The 19,324-nt window shown below is 43.0% G+C and overlaps 2 protein-coding genes across 2 annotated transcripts; both read left to right on the top strand.

Annotated features, from left to right (window-relative positions):
• The first annotated feature begins 5,659 nt into the window (after positions 1-5,659).
• On the top strand, positions 5,660-7,481 carry LOC136957839 (GTPase IMAP family member 9-like). Its single transcript, XM_067252050.1, has 3 exons — positions 5,660-5,793; positions 6,096-6,786; positions 7,348-7,481. Exons 1-3 carry the CDS (start codon positions 5,784-5,786, stop codon positions 7,361-7,363), a joined length of 717 nt encoding a protein of 238 aa, XP_067108151.1. The 5' UTR covers positions 5,660-5,783; the 3' UTR covers positions 7,364-7,481.
• On the top strand, positions 7,393-9,792 carry LOC136957965 (NACHT, LRR and PYD domains-containing protein 1a-like). The gene is made up of 6 exons (XM_067252182.1): positions 7,393-7,508; positions 7,613-7,668; positions 7,763-7,977; positions 8,064-8,311; positions 8,805-8,952; positions 9,460-9,792. Exons 2-6 carry the CDS (start codon positions 7,628-7,630, stop codon positions 9,774-9,776), a joined length of 969 nt encoding a protein of 322 aa, XP_067108283.1. The 5' UTR covers positions 7,393-7,508; positions 7,613-7,627; the 3' UTR covers positions 9,777-9,792.
• Positions 9,793-19,324: the final 9,532 nt, after the last annotated feature.

Genomic DNA, 19,324 nt, shown 5'->3' with positions numbered 1-19,324 from the left:
AACACATACTACAGTGGTCTATGATGTAGCGTTATCTGTTTTCAATCCTTAAAATAAACATTCCTCACATATACATTTTCGTTGTAGGATTTATTCTGACATTAGAAAACGATTTGTTGGTGAAATTACCATTACCTGTGGTTTCAAACCAGTGTAGCTCACTGCAACGCTGTAGCTTATGCGAGACACACTACAAAAACATCTAGCTACAGTACACAGCTGTTTAGGAAGTCAAACGGCGACAGAAATGTTCGGCACTCCCCTTACTTAAATCAAAAGTCTATCTAACTACTAACCTGAACTTCATTGCCACAGCCTAAACGTTGTCAATCTGTTCATGAAAATAATTAATTTCAGCCTAAACCGTACAACGGAACGTTAAATCCAATTCAACCAACGCAATCGCTACCAAGACGAACACAGCAGTAGTCTACTACTGTACCGTAGTAGTACAATTTACCGGGGCAGCTTCTCCACACAGGGCTATATCGCATTTTGTGTTGTTACTGACAATGATCACTACCAGTGAGCTTTTTATGAATGAGCAATTTTCCACTAAATAAATGTCAAGCTTATTTACGTTTTGGGGGGCATATTTTCAGTTAGCAGATGGTACCGTTTGAATCGCGATTCCATCTTCTACTGCCGGGTAACGTCTTAGAATAATCTTCAAAGGGGTTGTTTATTCATGAATGAATGCAATATGAGTAGGCTAAATGCCTGAAAATATCATGAGAAGGGAAAAACTTAAAATGACGTTTAAATCATAGAGATTAGGTCAATTTTTACACCGGTCTGCACTAATGTCACGAAAACACGCGTGACTACCTTTGGCAGAACATTCGTTTCGCATCTGTTAACTTGGGGGATAGCTAGGCTAACTATAGCTTTACTGCAAGGCAGCTGCAGAAACGCCACAAGAAAAGAGGCCAGGGTGATAACTATTTACTCATTTTACTTTGTGATATGACACACAATTGTGATGTGTAATGTGCAATATAAGCTGATATTATTAAGGAAGTACATCTACTTTCGGAAACAGTAGTCTACTATTTCACTGAAGTATTAGCATCATGACATTAGCCTGTGTTGCCCGGGCAACACATACTACAGTGGTCTATGATGTATCTGTTTTCAATCGTTAAAATAAACATTCCTCACATATACATTTTCGTTATATGATTTATTCTGACATTAGTAAACGATTTGTTGGTGAAATTACCATTACCTGTGGTTTCAAACCAGTGTAGCTCACTGCAACGCTGTAGCCTACCCGAGACACTAGTGTGAGTAGCTAACAAAAACTCCTCAGCTGTTCAAGTCAAACGGTGACAGAACATGTTCGGCACTCCCCTTACTCAAAAGTCTTTCAATAGTTGAAATAATCTGACTACTAACCTGAACTTCATTGCCACAGCCTAAACTTTGTCAATATGTTCATGAAAATAATTAATTTCAGCCTAAACCGTACAACGGAACGTTAAATCGAATTCAACCAACGCAATCGCTACCAAGACGAACACAGCAGTCTAGTACTGTACTGTAGTAGTAGAATTTACCGGGGCAGCTTCTCCACACAGGGCTATATCGCATTTTGCGTTGTTACTGACAATGATCGCTACCAGTTCAGCTTTTTATGAATGAGCGATTTTCCACTAAATAAATGTCAAGCTTATTTACGTTTTTGGGGGCATATTTTCAGTTAGCAGATGGTACTGTTTGAATCGCGATTCTATCTTCTACTGCCGGGTAACGTCGTAGAATAATCTTCAAAGGGGGTTCTTTATTAATGAATGAATGCAATATGAGTAGGCTAAATGCCTGAAAATATCACGAGAAGGGACAACTTAAAAGGACGTTTAAGTCATAGAGATTAGGTCAATTTGTACACCGGTCTGCCAAATGTATTTGTTTTGATTCAGCCTGTCAGCTGCCTCTTGCAGGGGAAATGAGAAGACATCATATTTCATTCGACACTTCACTCGTATTTTGAGTTGTAAATGAGCAGCAAAAAAAAGATGCTTTTAAATCTATGTAATCTTTATAAATAATAAGTAGTCCCGATGCATTTTTATATAAAATATACAGACCCCTGTGCAACCCACGCAAGCAAGCACACCCTACAATTTCCCCAGAAATTGTATCCTCTCTAGTTGGGTGTGCTCAAGCCTTCGGCGAGAGCACAACCTTTGTTCTCTCACATATATATTTATTTATTTATTATTATTTCTTTTCGCCCCCCTAAGGATCAGTCAATATTTGGACTACATACACAACGGCGGTGTCAAAAGGTTCGTCTTGGTAGCGATTGCGTTGGTTGTATTTTTATTTACGTTCTGTTGCATGGTTTAAGTAGAAATTGCGTTTTTGTGGTGAAAAGTGAAGCTAACGGTGGCTAATTTGCTAGCCACAGTCACTGACGTTACTAACGTCACTACGTCACTAACGTCACGAAAACACGCGTGACTACCTGTAGCAGAACATTCGTTTCACATCTGTTAACTTGGGGGATAGCTAGGCTAACTATAGCTTTACTGCAAGGCAGCTGCGGGAACGCCACAAGCAAAGAGGCCAGGGTGATAACTATTTACTCCTTTTACTTTGTGATGTGAAACACAATTATGAAATGTAATGTACAATATTAGCTGATATTATTAAGGAAGTAGGCCCACATCTACTTTTGGAAACGGTAGTCTAGTCTAGTCTACTATTTCACTGAAGCATTAGCATCATGACATTAGCCTCTGTTGACCGGGCAACACATACTACAGTGGTCTATGATGCATCTGTTTTCAATCTTTAAAATAAACATTCCTCACAAATACATTTTCGTTGTAGGATTTATTATGACATTACATTACAAGTAAACGATTTGTGGGTGAAATTATCATTACCTGTGGTTTCAAACCAGTGTTGCTCACTGCAATGCTGTAGCCTACGCGAGACACTACAAAAACATCTACAGAGCTGTAGGAAGTCAAACGGCGACAGAACATGTTCGGCACTCCCCTTACTTAATCAAAAGTCTATCTAACTACTAACCTGAACTTCATTGCCACAGCCTAAACGTTGCCAATCTGTCCATGAAAATAATTAATTTCAGCCTAAACCGTACAACGGAACGTTAAATCCAATTCAACCAAGCAATCGCTACCAAGACGAACACAGCAGTAGTCTACTAGTACTGTACCGTAGTAGTACAATTTACCGGGGCAGCTTCTCCACACAGGGCTATATCGCATTTTCGCGTTGTTACTGACAATGATCGCTACCAGTGAGCTTTTTATGAATGAGCGATTTTCCACTAAATAAATGTCAAGTTTATTTACGTTTTGGGGGGCATATTTTCAGTTAGCAGATGGGACTGTCTGAATAGCGATTCCATCTTCTACTGCCGGGTAACGTCGTAGAATAATCTTCAAAGGGGTTCTTTATTAATGAATGAATGCAATGAGTAGGCTACATGCCTGAAAATATCACGAGAAGGGAAAAACTTAAAATGACGTTTAAGTCATAGAGATTAGGTCAATTTTTACACCGGTCTGCCAAATTTATTCGTTTTGATTCAACGATGAGGCTGCCTCTTGCAGGGGAAATGAGAAGACATCTATTTCATTCTACACTTCACTCGTATTTTCAGTTGTAAATGAGCAGCAAAAAAAAATTCCTTTAAATCTATTTAATCTTTATAAATAATAAGTATGCATTTTCATATAAAATATACAGAAATCAGTTGTAAAAATTTCATTCAAAAACGGACCCCTGTGCAACTGACGCAAGCAAGCACACCCTACAATTTCCCCAGAAATTGTACCCTCTCTACATTTACATTTAGTCATTTAGCAGACGCTCTTATCCAGAGCGACTTACAGTAAGTACAGGGACATTCCCCCGAGGCAAGTAGGGTGAAGTGCCTTGCCCAAGGACACAACGTCAGTTTGCATGACCGGGAATCGAACTGGCAACCTTCGTATTACTAGCCCGGTTCCCTCACCGCTCAGCCAACTGACCACCGTACTCTCTAGTTATCTTTCCTCTTTCATTTGTTCACTCTCACTCTACTATCCACTCCGTTCTGAGGAAAATACATTTAATGAGCTGCACTAGGTCTTTAACAAGAGATTAAGTTTAATGTAAACCATTTGTCACTAACATCATTCAAACACATTTTTTAAGATCTACATGGTGTATATGATCACTGCAAAGTAGATGTAAAAGGCAAAACTTTAAAATGTATCAGTTACAATGTTGTTTGGGATGTTTTCCAGTAACATATAGGCCTACAGTATCAACGCTGTGATTTTAATTTCTTGCGAGATTAAGTGCCAGATCAACATGTCTGAAAGGGATCCAACGCAAAACATGGCCGCGAGTTATTCGAGTTATCTCCAAGCGCTCATCCAAATGACACCTTTGTACAGTGCCTGTTACGTGGCACTCTGTAGTTAGCACTCTGTACTTCAGCAGTTATCTTCAAAAACAACTTTGGTCTAGTTTCTCTTTCACTAAGGGTGCTTTCACACCTGACATGTTTGGTCCGTTTCAATCGGACCATGGTTCGTTTTGAAAAGTGAGAACACGCATTCGAACTCTGTTGCGGACCAAACAACCAAACCATGGTCCCCCTAAAAAGACGGGACTCGGTCCGGTTCCAAGTGAACCATGGTTCGGTTCGCTTTAGGTCTGAACGTAATCGGACTTAATATTGACCGATTCCAGGAAGACAACCAAAATGTAGTGCATTGGGTTGAAAAGGGAATTGATACCCCAAAGACAGCCGTGCCACTCATTAGAAGCGAAATTAGTTGAGGGAAAACGTGGGGGAATGATGAAGTGAAGGCTTTTCGGCAAATATGGTCTGATGATATTGCAGAGATACTTGGAGACACATAAGAGTAGGTATTTAAATTATTTAGTGATATACTGAAATAAAGGGTCATTGCACAGTGGACCAATGTTGGTTGAAAGTTAAAAAACTAACTAAAAGTGCGTGATGTTCTATGGAAAAGTCGGACGGAAAAAAATTATTCCTATGGTTTGATAACCTGGATCTAATTCTGAGTAAAAGACCAACGAGCAACCCAAAAACCGTGGCGTGCAACACCAAATCATAACAATTAAAGATAGTATTGCAATCGCAATACGCTGCTGTTTCTCCATTGTTGTTCGTGACAAGGAAGTGATTTTCTGTCCAATAGATTAACAACCTGTACGACCGCTTGTCATTGCATTTTACAAACCTCATTGTTTTTTTTTTTACACAAGTTGGTTCGCTTAAAACAGGGCTGTGTGAACACTAACCGGACCTAATGAAAAATGAAACAAACAACTCATGTACTGATTTGGACCAAGCAAACGGACTAGGTGTGAAAGCACCCTAAATTAACAGTCGAATTAATTGTTAGCCATATTAACTAATTAATTTAAAAACTGCAACAATACCCACGTTAAAAGATTCTTGATCTTAATTTAACAGATAGTTTAGGATGTCAGCACTAGGTCGCGTGGCACCTCGGTAACATCGTTTAGGCTACAGGGCTGCCAACTTTTCAAAAAACCTTGGAGTGAGATTTGGTGGGGCCAATATTTGCCGCGTACAAGGAAACCCCGCCCCCCAGCCAGAGACGACATTTCACGTGTGTTCGCGCGTCTATGTACAGTCAGTGTATCTCGTCCATTACAGTTTACAACGTTAGCAGAACTTGGATATTTCTAGACCTTGCTAGTACTCCGTTTTCTCCAGGAGTAAAAAGACAAGGAAACCAAACGGAGGAGAATCAACAATGGCTTCAGGTAAGCAGTCTTCCTTTCAGTGTTTCAGTCCTAAAAATGTTAACACGAACAGGAAGTGTATCATGTTAGCGTGTGTTAGGCGAACCCTTGAAGGTTTTTATTGCACCATCTCAGGTGTAAAATGTGTATTTGATTAAGAACACACTGTAGTTTATCGACAGTTGTATTTACCAACACAGTATAATTTACCACTATTCCATCTTTCAGTACATCTATAACATGAAAAAGATGACTATCTCTTTCTCTCCGTTTCTCCTTCCTCTTTCTCCCTCTTTGTCACTCTCTCTCCCTGTCTCTGACAGGTGACTCCCTCCATCTCTCAGAGCTGAGGATTGTGCTGCTGGGGGGGAGAGATGAAGGGAAGAGTTCATCAGGAAAAACCATCCTCGGCAGAGAGGAGTTTGACCTGAGGACAACTGCTCAGTGTGTGAAGAGACAGGGAGAAGTAGCAGGGCGGCAGGTCACTGTGGTCGACACTCCAGGATGGTGGAGGATTTACCCTGTAGAGAGTACTACTGAGCTGGTTAAACAGGAGATAGTACGCAGTGTGTCTCTGTGTCCTCCAGGACCCCACACTCTCCTCCTGGTCATCAAGCTGGATGTCTCATTCACAGAGGAAGACAGAAGATCAGTAGAGGGACACCTGCAGCTTCTCAGTGAGAGAGTCTGGAGTCACACTATAGTGCTTTTCACTCGTGGGGACTGTCTGGGAGACACAACCATTGAGCAGCACATTGAAACAGAAGGGAAGGCCCTCCAGTGGCTTGTTGAGAAATGTGGGAACAGGTATCATGTTCTCAACAATGAGAATAGGGGTGATGACACTCAGGTCACTGAGTTGCTGGACAAGACCGAGGAGATGGTGGCAGCAAACAGTGGAGATGTGTTTTACCCTGAGATAGATATCAGTAAAGAAATGAACTGGAGTTCAGAAGAGTATCAGACATCACCACTGCCTCTGAGCCAAGAGTATAGAAGGTGTCCCTCCAAACAGTTAGTATCTGACTATTTACTGTACTAACAGCAGCTCTGGTACATACATCATTCTTAGTAGAACCAATTCAACACCCATCATTTTAATATTCCATATGTTACATTTTCATTTCAAATCAATAAATGTATTACATTTCTTTACAAACAAATGTATCCAAAGCAACGTATAGGGGTATTTGAACTTGTGACCGGTGATAAGCTACAGTGAAATATTTAACCACTGAGATTCAGCTGTCTGTGCATGTGTTAGTCTGTATTGTTCTGTTTTTGTCCATGGAGGTCACATGATGTGTAATACTTGACCTTGTTTAGTTTGTATGTTGTTGTTGTGCAGTGAGTGGAGACAGCATAGCTGAGACAGATGGTGATTCTGGTCAGATATCTTAGGCTGGACCAAGGCCTAAGAGTAAGATGACTGTCTGTCTGTCTACCTGTCTGTCTGACCGTCAGTTTGCCTGTATGTCCGTTGTTGTCAGTCAGTTGAATGTTCCATAGATGTGGTCCCTGAGTAGGAAGCTAACCAGCCCAGTAGCTGGTCTGACCTGCTGTGTTTCTCTACAGAGTGGGGAGGTGGTAGATCTGATGTCCTGTCTCTGGGGAGCTCTGGCTACGCCTCCCAGACATCCAGACCTTCTGACCACAGCTCAGGGATTAAACCACAGAAATCTCCACACACCAGATTAAACCCTGAACCTGCACACAGCAGGGAACCACAAGGACCGGTACGTAGACTAGCATATTATCTGCTTGGGTACAGTTGTTATTCTAAGGTGACAGGTATGTGAAAAAGTTAGTTTGATGATTTGAATTTCTCTTTTCTTACCAGATCCCAACTTCTGTGATGCCTGAATTCACCTCACAAACTTCAGAGACTTCATACAGGTGATGGTTCAGTTCTATGTTATAAGAGGTATTCTTAATCTTCTCTGTATTTTTACCAAGAAGGATATTATCACTGTTGTCCTGTGTCCCCCAGGCTCCATTGCCCCCATGCAGGTGTGTTCCAGTGCAGGTTGACAGGTCTGGCCTTTCAGATGGAGGGAGAGGGGGAGGTGCTCTACAGAACTGTCCAATGGGACGAAGGTCTGCTGGTCTCCACAGGCCAGACCCCTGCAGGACCCCTGTTCAACATCAGCTGTCCTCAGGGCTCTGTCTGTCAGCTGCACCTCCCACACTGTGAGATTCTCTCTGGTGAGTTCCACACCTCTCACGACTCACTAACACCACGCTTACTCAGCTCTGAAATTCCGCTGAATGAAAACCTGGTTGTTTTACAGGAGGGGGTCTAAAGTCCTTGTCTGTGGCTCATGTCAGTGGTGGTAACGTGGAGCTTTTGCCTCCCCTGAGGGTGACTGACACACATGTGGTGGTGAACATCACAGACCTGCCCCTATGGGGTCTGGTGAGACGGTTGATACCCTCCCTCACCACCAGGGGGAAGGTGCTGTCCTTCCTCCAACTACTAGGCCCCAAGCGCTCTATTCTCAACCTGGTTGTTATACCACACAACGTTCCACTCCAAGAGGTAGTCCTTCCAACGCGCCCAAAACACATCGGTATTTTAATCGCTATGATTGTACCACAAGTCCTGAAAAGTGTGAATTGAAAGGGGTCAAATAAAGGGCAGAAGTCGGTGAGCTTTGCCAAGAGGGTGAAATGCTGACATGTTGAATACATCGTCTTGTTTCAGGTGGGGAGGATGCAGAGAGTGGGCTCCTACATAGATGTGTGTTCAGACTGCACACTCTCGTGGAGAAGTCTACAGTGTCTGCTGTGATGTGGTGGAGGGAGATATGATCCAACCTAAGGTAAACTCACTCATTATATAATAATGTGGTTTTCTTATGATGTCACGTTAGGTTCACAGCCTTTATATTATCCGAGTTTATTTCATACTAATTTGGTTCCCTTAAAACATTATAATCTCATTATGCACTGGCCTAGGCTTGTCCAAATCAGACAGACGGTTCTGAACAGTTCAGACTTAGGTGTTAACAATGCTCTCATTTGTGTTCCAGCGTGTTCAGGTCTACTGGAACTATGGTCCAAACTACCACCCCACCTTCCAGGTGTTTCTCAACCCCAACACAGAGGAGGTGGGGCTGAGGCTTCTGGAGAAAGCGGGAAAAGGAGAGGCGGTGTGGGCAGCACGTGTTCCACTAACGGGTACATTTACATTTAAAGAACATTTAGTCATTTAGCAGACGCTCTTATCCAGAGCGACTTACAGTAAGTACAGGGACATTCCCCCGAGGCAAGTAGGGTGAAGTGCCTTGCCCAAGGACACAACGTCATTTGGCAGAGCTGGGGATCGAACCCGCAACCTTCTGATTACTAGTCCGTTTCCCTAACCACTCAGCCACCTGACTCCTTACAGGTACAGGACATCCTCAGGGTCCACATTCAGGCTTCTGTTTCTGCAGTACTTTACTGAAGTGATGCCAGTCCCACTCACAAAGATATTTGAATAGAAGGAAGCCCCACCCACTCTAAAGTCTAGGACTTCCCCATAATAGTCGATCACATCTTTAGTCGATGTGGAAAGTATTGGTTGACCGAGTCTTGATTGGTCGGTTGGTCGCAGGAAAAACAACAACACAGGAAGTAGCGCAGAACACAGGAAACACAATCTCTGAACAGCTGAACACATCTGGGTTTCCTCCACACAACCAGGTTCCTCATCGCTGGGAGGCAGGCAGACTGAGCACGCTCAGAAGGGCTGTGCAGAAGAGCAGCTGCGCTCTGCAAGACGGACGTTTGTGGAGCGAGTGTCCATGCCTGTCCTGGATAATCTGCTGGATGGACTTCTGCAGGAGAAAGTGATCAACGATTGTGAGAGAGAGGCGGCGATAGCGGAGACACAGAGGGTAGAGAGAGCGCGGGCCACCATCGACATGGTCCTGAGGAGAGGAGATGAGTCATGGTCTGTGATGAGATGCCTGCTGTGTGATATGGACCCTTGCTTACATTCAACACTTGGCTTTAAATAATACTGAAGAGGATGAATTTATAGCGATTCTGTAAGAAAATTCTGGTACAATGTTTCATTCTTGTACAATCTTATTTTTTAAACCATTTTTATTTTTTTTAAATGTTTTTAATCTTTGGTCGATGAATGAGAGTAGGCCTAATTTGATTCATCATAATCATCACCACCATCAAGTTGTTATATTATTACATTATATTTAATTAGTTTAGCAGACACTTTAATCCAAAACGACATACAAATGTATGAACATAATATTTTATAAACATAATTTCTTAGAATTATTTTCTGGCAGAACTTTCTTAGAAAGTTCTTTTTGGCTTTGTTTCTTTGATTGTTTAAATAAAGCTGAATTAGATTTGAAATTTGTGGTTCTGTGACAGAGGATCTGGGCCTTATTGGACACCCACCTAGGAGGCTCAATCCCCCCCAGATCCTGATACCCCTTCACCTGGAGGTTAGAGGGGGGGGCGGGCCGGTGGGAGAGCCTGTGGTGGGGGCTCTGCCCTGGGGTAGCCGGCTCCCTGACGCTCCCATGGCAAAGGGTGCTCCTCTACTAGGCCTCGGACATCACCTCGGACCTGTCCACCCCCCCTACCCCTTTACCTTATATAGGTCTGCCCTCGTTTCCCATGAAGAGTAACCCATGAATAAAAACATTTTTTTTATTTAGGTAAATACTAGTTCTGCAGTACAACAAAAAAATCATTATTTACACACAACAACAAACACATTTCAAATAATGTGCGTTTCATAATTCCATTGGCACTCCGGTACAATTACCAACTAGCAACAAAACATTTAGTGAGAAGAGCTAGTCAAAAACACATTTAACCCTCACGCTGTCCTCGTTGTCTGTATAGGCAGCCCATGTCATCCAGGTGACAATGTCTGACTTCAGCAAACCCCTCTCCGATGTAGGCTACTCAGTTGTTGTCTTTTGTACGCCCCCGTGTCCTCTACAGGACACAAAATGAGCGACGCTAATTCAGACATTGGAACTCGTGCAGTGTGCGTCATCTACACATTAACTACACCTGTGTTAGCCAGCTCAAGCCGATAGGGCCACGTCTGATAAGGCAGCATTAAAAGGCACACACATGTATGTGTGTCACATCGAGGAGGCATTTCCTTAGATTAATCCACTCCGTCAAAGTCAATCCGATTTCCATGTCTATGGTTATCAATAATGTTCAAATCTAATATGTGAGTGTCTTGACCGGAGACAAAGTAAAAAAAATTGTGACAATGAAAAATAACAACAACATGAAGCAATCATGTTTTAACATCTTGGATTACAGGTATCATGTCACCTATTTGCAGGACTTTGTAATAGGATATGATTTGATTGTTGTATACATATTTTGTTTGTCCAATCATCTCTATTACTTCAGAATCCCTGGAGGAGAATATGTCAAAATTGATGGACACGAAGAAGAATGGGGAACAAGTTGATCTTCCTTTTGATGTTGAAATTGAATCAGAACCAGAATATGCTTGATTTGCTATGTACTGTAAATTCCCACAAACAAGGAATTTACTGTGGCAGGAAGGTGCATACAATAAACCAGGGCTCTCAACTCTCATGCATTCACCGTGAGACTCACGCATTTCAATCCTTTCTCACGCAACACCTTGTATTTCTCATGCTGAGAAGTAATGGATAATTTATCCCCCCAGTCTTCAGATTTTTGTACCAGAACGTTACAGGTAGGCCTATAATAATGTAATCTCACGCCAAACTTGAGAGCCTTGATAAACATATACGGATCTTAAATAAATAAAAAGTAGACATTTACAATGGTCTAACTAATTCTTAACAACTAAAAAGTAGGTAAAATATAAAATAGATTAAAAATAGAATAACATGTGTACCACCAGTGGTTCTCACACCACTGGTGGTACACATGCTAGTGGTACGCGGAGGAATCTCAGACATATTTAAATACCTTAACCATGATATCATTTAAATGTGATTTAAAAAAAGTTTTGCCTTCCCTATAATATGTTTTGAAACAAAAATAAATTTTGGCACGCGCTATTACCTGACTGATCTCGGGTAGTGGCAAATGCATACGTCCAAGATAGTTACTGCGTGAACTGTGTGTAGCTCAATAGGGTAGGCTACCCTACTGTATATTAACATCGGTCATAATGGGGGTATTTGGAGTCAAATATTTTCTGAGGTGGTACGGGGTGTAAAAAGTTTGAGAACCACTGACCTAGTGCATTAATTATCAATTGACTAAAGATCAGCAGGACACAGATCGGTAGCCTAGAAAAACCAATAGAGATCACCTAATGACATCCGAAAATCTTGTCTTTTCTCCAGTAAGTCATCAATGAGTGGACCCAGAAACATGATGAGCTGGAGTGATGCCGGCAAGACTCAAGAAGAAGAAGAAGAGATCTGCCTCCGCTGGAGGACTGCTGACACATTGAGAAATGGGGAGAGGGAATAAGGGATATTTCTGTTATTTTTAGTGAGCGTTAAAAGTATACATAAACACAAAAACAAACCGTGCAAACATTTTACATGCAATACTTGACTACCCTAATACGGCCCATACTCTTGACCTGGGGAAAAGATCTGTTAAGAGTGTATGGTTTTATATATACAGACCAGGGGTGAACCAAATGTATATGTTACTTTTAAGATGCATGTTTAAAGTTGTTTTCTCTCTTGAACAGAGATCTTATTGGGATTTTTATTTTTGTTTGAATTGTTTATCACTTGTATTATTGTTTTGATTGATTTTATGTAAAGCACCTTGAGCTACAATTCTTGTATGAAATGTGCTATATAAATAAAGTCTTACTTACTTACTTACCCTCTAGCGGACAATTGACGGTACTTCCTTAAGTATCCGTCGATCCCGTTGGCTCTCAGCGGCTGTTTTTTTGGGACAACTGGGTTAAATCGCTGTGTACTCTTTTCTCCCCCCACTTGTGTGGTCAATATAGTGTTTGTCAATATAGTGTTCATTTGTGCCATCCCACTGATGGTTGCCCTAATTACTGCCCCCTATTAGGTGTGGACTTTCAGTGACCCCCCTTTGGCTAAAGGTATGTTCTAGTTTGGAGTGTTGTAGTTGGAGCAAGTAATTCGAGTATAGCCTATATACAATAGAGTAACTTACATGCTGATTCTCTATATTATTGAAGGTGCGTGTAATAGTTTGGCCAGAAAAACAAACAGAGACTCTTGAGATGTTGAATTATTGAATACCTCGATTTCCTGTCATCGCTTTGCACTTTTAACGGAACTCCAACGATTGCAGGCCCTGGCATGCGTCACTAGCGCACCCGGGGGTGCGGGTGACCGTCCATGCGTAAAACGTGGGCAATTTTAGTTGTTGAATTACACATAACATTATTGACTTGCAAGAACAGCGTTTGGACAAACACATTTGTATACTAAAACAGGCTAGTTTTGCCCCATTTTTGCACATTGTTCCGTTGTAATGCGGTGGACATGGTGGTCTGTATGCTGCGGTTGACCCAAGACAAGAACTTCAACCGAAACATTTGATTAATCGGTTAACTTTTTGAGTTGTCAGGACAGCACTGGAATTAAGCAGCACGTCGATCTACTGCTATGGGTTCCTCTACATCTGCGTTTGCAAAAACCAGGAACACTGTAGTGCAAGTCGTCTCTCCAGCAGAGACGGAGCGTTGCAAGTCCGTCCCAGAGAAGCGGAGAAGTCAACGGTCTACAATGTTCTCGTGCCACCGAGGTGGTCAAAGTCAGGACACACGGGAGTCGCTCTCCAAGGTGCTGAATGCGCAAGACAGCGGTTGTCTCGCGCGGTCTTTGGAAGCTGTCTCGGAATCTTTTGGCGGTAAGAAAAACGACTCAAGCTTACACATAATTCACATTAAGCTATTACTTGAAATTGGCTTTTAGAATTAGCTTCACATTGGCCCCGTAATATGGTCCCCGTAAAACTGTGGACTTTCTTGTTGGCCTAATGGGAGATTTTCATTGTCGGTTCTCTCTTATTTCCCAGCAATTGTTATGTCCCAGCAATTGTTTAAACATGCATTCAAGCATATAGGCCTATAACTCATTGTTATGCTGGTCTATAGGAAGTCAGATGCGTTGTTTCATGATGAGTAATAATCTGGTGGTCAGAATTGTGGTTCAAACTTGATTAGTCAGGCATCTTCGTGCAATCCCGAAGCCTATATTCAAGTGGCGCCACTAAGATGCAAATGTAAGATCATTAGGGTTTGAACAACATATTTGACTCAATATGATCTTCCACTGACCGGCTTTTTGAAAGGTTTTACTTCAACACAAGCCCTATTGTTGGTGCCTCACCTGCCTCCCCAGACAGCCACCAGAATACCACATCCGTTCCCCATACGTGCTCACCTAGGTTACCCCAGGCTGCTAGTGTTTCCCCTATACTCCCAGTCGGAAAACCCACTGACTGCCATCTCACATCATTCAGTGGCCTTTACTGTGAATATAGGACATACCTAAGAATCCTAAACTGGCCTGCTACCTCATACTCTGCTCATTCAAAACATAGATTTGTGCAAACACTCATAGTACAGCATTGTGGTCATTGTTTGACACAAAACCTGTTTCATTTCCATCGTTTGAATGTGTTGGATCAGTGCAGAAAGCCACTTTGTTCGACTTGTATCCATGAATGACTAAAATAGCAAATGAAAATGGCAAGGATATTTATTGAGGTTATTTTCAGTCTTGTTGTGCTGGCTAGGTTTTAATAGAACCAACTGAAAGTCCAGCTGTGTCCAGTTTTAGGGAATTCAAATTTCCGTGAGCCCTTAGAGCACAATGAAAGCACATCCCTTATGGATTTGGGAATGGTGTGTTCTGTATATAAGGACATGGTCATGGTCTCTAGACTGCAGGCATTACTCCTGTTTTGAATACTGTGAATGAAACTGTCACAAATAGATCAAATAAGGAGGTGACAGACTGCTGTTTACTTTTCAAATACATTGATTGACTTTATTAACCTATATATACTTAATATTTATATGGTGTACATGTTCTCAGTATATGAAGCATATAAAATATTGCCTAGCTTCATGGGGAAAGAGAAAAACCACTTCAGGACAAAACCCTCTAGATATAAACAGCCTCCTGTTTGTAGAGAGGGACTGACATCTCCTCCTCTGACACCATCTGTGGCCTGTGGTGCTAATTTATGTTAAGGAGAAGAGAGGAGAGTGTGTGTGTGACAGTGCAACACTTTTCTTCATGTAATTTCCCTCTAATGTTTGAATCAACCTCAAACGCAACAACATCCCCACTGCAACACTACAGTTTGTTTAAATGGTGAGTTTGAAGAAAAACACATCGCAAATTATTTTATTTAGCCAATTCCACCAGTGACACTAAGTACACAAGTAAAATAACTTATGCTAATAGCTTAAGATACGGAAATTCAATTTTCTGGGTCGTTTTCCAAACAATTAATGATAAAACAGTGTCAGAAAAAATTCTTAACTTACCCCGGCACAAACACATAACACAAAATTTACATCTGAGTTTTTGACCAATCAGTGTGGTCCTATTTGAAACGTTCACATTTGGAAATGAATCAAAATGCATTTGAAAGTGAATATCTCCACCTAGTGGTGTGAAGGGCATCCTACCAGACCGTGTTTTTATCAGCATGGTGCTGTTGTGTGTGTGTGTGTCCACAATGTTTGTCCATGTACTTACTTCCATTTGTATGTACTATATGGTTGTGTTTGTACCTGCATAGTCTTCTCTGACTGGCTAACTGGATATCATGTGACACCAGGCTGAACTGGCATCCCTGGTGTCAGCCAACCACTGCCCCACGTATGGGTCAGATCATGGGGTGGGTATCCCCTGGAACGCTAAAGGCTAAGGATCCAAACCCTGACCGAAAACCCACGAGACCAAGCTTTAACTTCCCAGTGCAGCACAGGCACAACCCTTTCCCTGGATGCCAGGGCCGACCTCAGGTGCTGGGAGCGCCAGCTAGCGGCCGCCTCAAGCTGGTCAGCCCCCGGCCACTGAGGTGCTGTCCCTCCACCGCCTGCCTGCTCCACTGGGTGTATGAAGAGTAGGAGATGTATCCTAACGAGTGGGCTCTGAGTTGACACACACCAGGCTGTTGTCTATGGCATGAGTCTCCGGTGGGCTGCTGACAGACCGAACCCCCCTCATCTCAACACAGACACGAAAACAGAGCGAAGAGAGAGCAACATCAACAACAAGACACCCCCGCCGTCGACATCATCAGGCCCTTCCACCTGGGACTTCCACGTCCGAGTGTTCCACTCGCGGATTGAAACCAGGCACTTCCAGGCACTGGAAATGTACCGTAAGGTGTTCCGAGACTGCGATGCTGACGAGTCTTGAGCTTGACCTTGCATCTCGCCAGATCGACAGCCCCTATGGCAACCGAGATAGACATCTCCCTTACACGGCCAATGGCGGTGGAGAGAATGGAGACCAAGAGCTGCGATCCCATGTGCGCAGTCCTACCTTCTGGCAGCGAGGATTGAAATCCAGGGATGTGTTGAGGCCAGTGCTCTGCCTGGTGTGGTGTGGGCATGGGGCCTCATTGCCATTGTTAAGGGTTAAAGGTCAGTGGCAGGGCAGTGCTATTGGGAACCAAACAGACACTCAGAGGATGGAGGAAAAGGATTGTTGGAATGTTTTATACTCAAACCCTTTGCTCGAGGAAGCACCACAAAGTTCAGTGTGAATGCATTATTGAAATGCGGTGTCCTTCATATAGAACGGAGGAGGATTTTTTGTTGTTGTTTTGTAGCGAAAGGAGTTGTCACTTGCCCTGAACTTAAAATGAATTATTAACCAAATTGGAGGAATATGAAACATCTATCATAACACAAGCACCATGATGCGTGTGGGTTAAAAACACATTTCAGCGTTGACAAAACTGCACAGATATGAGCTATGGTCCGGCCTGTCTCTCTCTTCATCCATCGTAAACATGTCATTGTGCCTTGTGTAAGATGGTTATTAGAACCTTGATCCTCCAACATGAAAGAGGGCATACAAACAGAGTGAGTTCTAGGCACAACAAGAATTGATCAGTGTGGAAGTGGTGGTCTTGGGGAGGCATCCTGTCAGTCCTTCAGCTGTCTGCCAGCCCTTTGCTTGGCTCCCAGACAAGCCATGCTACACCTGCTCCATGTGGTCTACAGTAGGGGCCTCTTAGTTCATCCCCCCGGTCAACACTGCCCTCTGGTAATAGCACGAGAGAAACAGAAGATTCTTTTGCGCGTCGGCGTACGCGTGTGCGTTCACCTGTTCCGTGTCGGTGTGCGGTGCCGCTTAAACCCACAGGTCAACGATGCTTTGATTGGTCCAGGGCCTTTGTGTGAGTGCGTGGGTGTGTGTGTGTCTCGGCCTTGCAGAGGGGGGAGCTTATGTAAGATGAACACTCTTCTCGTGCTCTTATGTCATGGCCGGATGGTGACTCAGTGAGGCAGGGTTGGTGCCAGTCAAAGACGGTGCAATAATATAACTGATGAGGAACAAGTGCATAAAAGTGAAGCTGTACACAATACTGTTGTTATACATGGGAGGGAAACCAAGAGGAAACATGTGATGACAAATGACACCAAATGCAGACGTGAGAGAGAGAAAGAGAGAGAGAGTGTGAAAGACAGATTGTGTTTCAGACCGCAAGAGACAACACAGGAGATAACGAGGGGACGCAAATCTACACACAAATAGATTTAGAGAGAAGACAAGTCTGTGGAAGTAAGAGGGGAAGAAGGAGGTGCGTGTGAGAGAAAGAAAGAAAGCCAGGAGAGAGAGAGAGAGAGAGAGGGGCATTCAGGGTTGCAGCTAAGGTCACTTGTTTCAGAGGAGGACAGAATGTGACAGAAACGGACAATTAAGTCCTTGTCATCCATGTCGTGCTTTGGTCTCGCTGTCCAGTCACAATCGCTCCGTCTCTGTCCTTGTCTCTCTCTCTCTCTCTCTCTCTCTCTCTCTCTCTCTCTCTCTCTCTCTCTCTCTCTCTCCAGTCACAATCGCTCCGTCTCTGTCCTTGTCTCTCTCTCTCTCTCTCTCCCTCTCTCTCTTTATGTTACTATCTCACCCTTTCACTGTCTCCATCACTCTCTCTCCATGTATATCTCTATCTCTCTCGCACTCTCCCTCTCTTTCTCGCTCTACTGTAAATATTGTTCACTATCCATCTCTCACTCTCTCAGTTCAGTTTCTTTCTTTCTTTTTCTATCTCTCCCATTTGTCTGATGCCTTTTCCTTGCTTAAGAGAGAGCTTTTACTTGATGAATTATGAGTGTATTGTACCCTTGTTCCACTCACATTTTCTCTGTCATTGTAATCTATGTGCTTCAGAACAGAGCTCATTAGAATAGCAGCACAGTGAAGGACAAAGGCAATTATGGAGCCATTGTAACTGACAGAAGTTTCGCTGTCGCTTCACTGATTTTGCCTTTGATTCCCAGAAATGTGGACCAGACATTAGATTGACATGCTGGATATTTGATTGGGGGAAAGGTGTTGTGTGACTTTCTAACTCCTGGCACTCAAATAATACTTTACATCCTTCTTGACCTGTCCAGTATTTTGATGAGAAACAAGTCTTTGACTTTAGACAAGGAAAGAGTTGTGAAGAACAAAGCCATGTGACCTGGGCCAGTACAAAAGAGAGATTAGGAAAGAGAGTGGTTGTGAGAGACATAGAGAGACATAGAGAGAGAGAGAGAGAGAGAGAGAGAGAGAGAGAGAGAGAGAGAGAGAGAGAGAGAGAGAGAGAGAGAGAGAGAGAGAGAGAGAGAGAGAGAGAACCAGAGCATGAAGGATCAGGTGTTGTTTACTTCTGACAGCGGCACAGTCGCTACCTGAGGAGTAGGTAAGGAGACTCTTAACTGTAAGAGTCCATATGCACCATGCACAAACTTATTCTCTCTCCTCTCTCATCCTCTCCCTCTCTTTCTCTTCTCTCTCTCTCTCGCTCTCCTTCTCTCTCTCCCTCTCTCTCTCTCTCTCTCTCTCTCTCTCTCTCTCTCTCTCTCTCTCCCTCTTTCTTTATTCAATGTGGAATCCGATTCAACAATCACCAGACTGTATAAAATCCTCCCTTAACACACAGCAATCTAACCAGTCCCAATTCTGAACTTTCAACTTGTAACAAGTGCCTACTGTTTGGACTGGAATTAAGTTTTGTGATGGATATGTTTCTTTTAGAAACCAACTGAATCAGCACTCAGAACCAATCAGCAAAATAATGGTCAATAACAGTGATTTCATGTGTTTATCCAGATCCAGTGGAGTTCCCAATGTGGAATTCAGCTGTTAAAGACGTGCCGTTCCTATGGTAACTCGAGCCGAGTGAGAAAAAGGGAGATAGGTAGCGAGAGAAATGCAGAGAGAGAGAGAGAGACAGACAGAGAGAAGGAGAGGACTCAGGAGGCAGTTTGAAGGACCCTGGCCCTTTGAATAGGCGAGCGAGAGATAGAGCTACTGTAAAAGATTGAATGGTGAGAAAAGGCAGAGACGGGCTTTGTGTCCTCCCTCCCACTCGATCACTG

Source organism: Osmerus mordax, chromosome 15 (genome assembly GCF_038355195.1).
Source record: "Osmerus mordax isolate fOsmMor3 chromosome 15, fOsmMor3.pri, whole genome shotgun sequence".
NCBI classification, from domain to species: Eukaryota; Metazoa; Chordata; class Actinopteri; order Osmeriformes; family Osmeridae; genus Osmerus; species Osmerus mordax.
The sequence above is the reverse complement of the archived record's forward strand: the minus strand, read 5'-3'. Positions and strand labels throughout refer to the sequence as shown.

Coding starts and splice junctions, on each gene's coding strand:
- LOC136957965 (XM_067252182.1), top strand. CDS start 7,628: ATGCCTGAATTCACCTCACAAACTTCAGAGACTTCATACAG. Junction 7,669..7,762: donor ACTTCAGAGACTTCATACAG/GTGATGGTTCAG, acceptor TGTGTCCCCCAG/GCTCCATTGCCCCCATGCAG. Junction 7,978..8,063: donor ACACTGTGAGATTCTCTCTG/GTGAGTTCCACA, acceptor GTTGTTTTACAG/GAGGGGGTCTAAAGTCCTTG.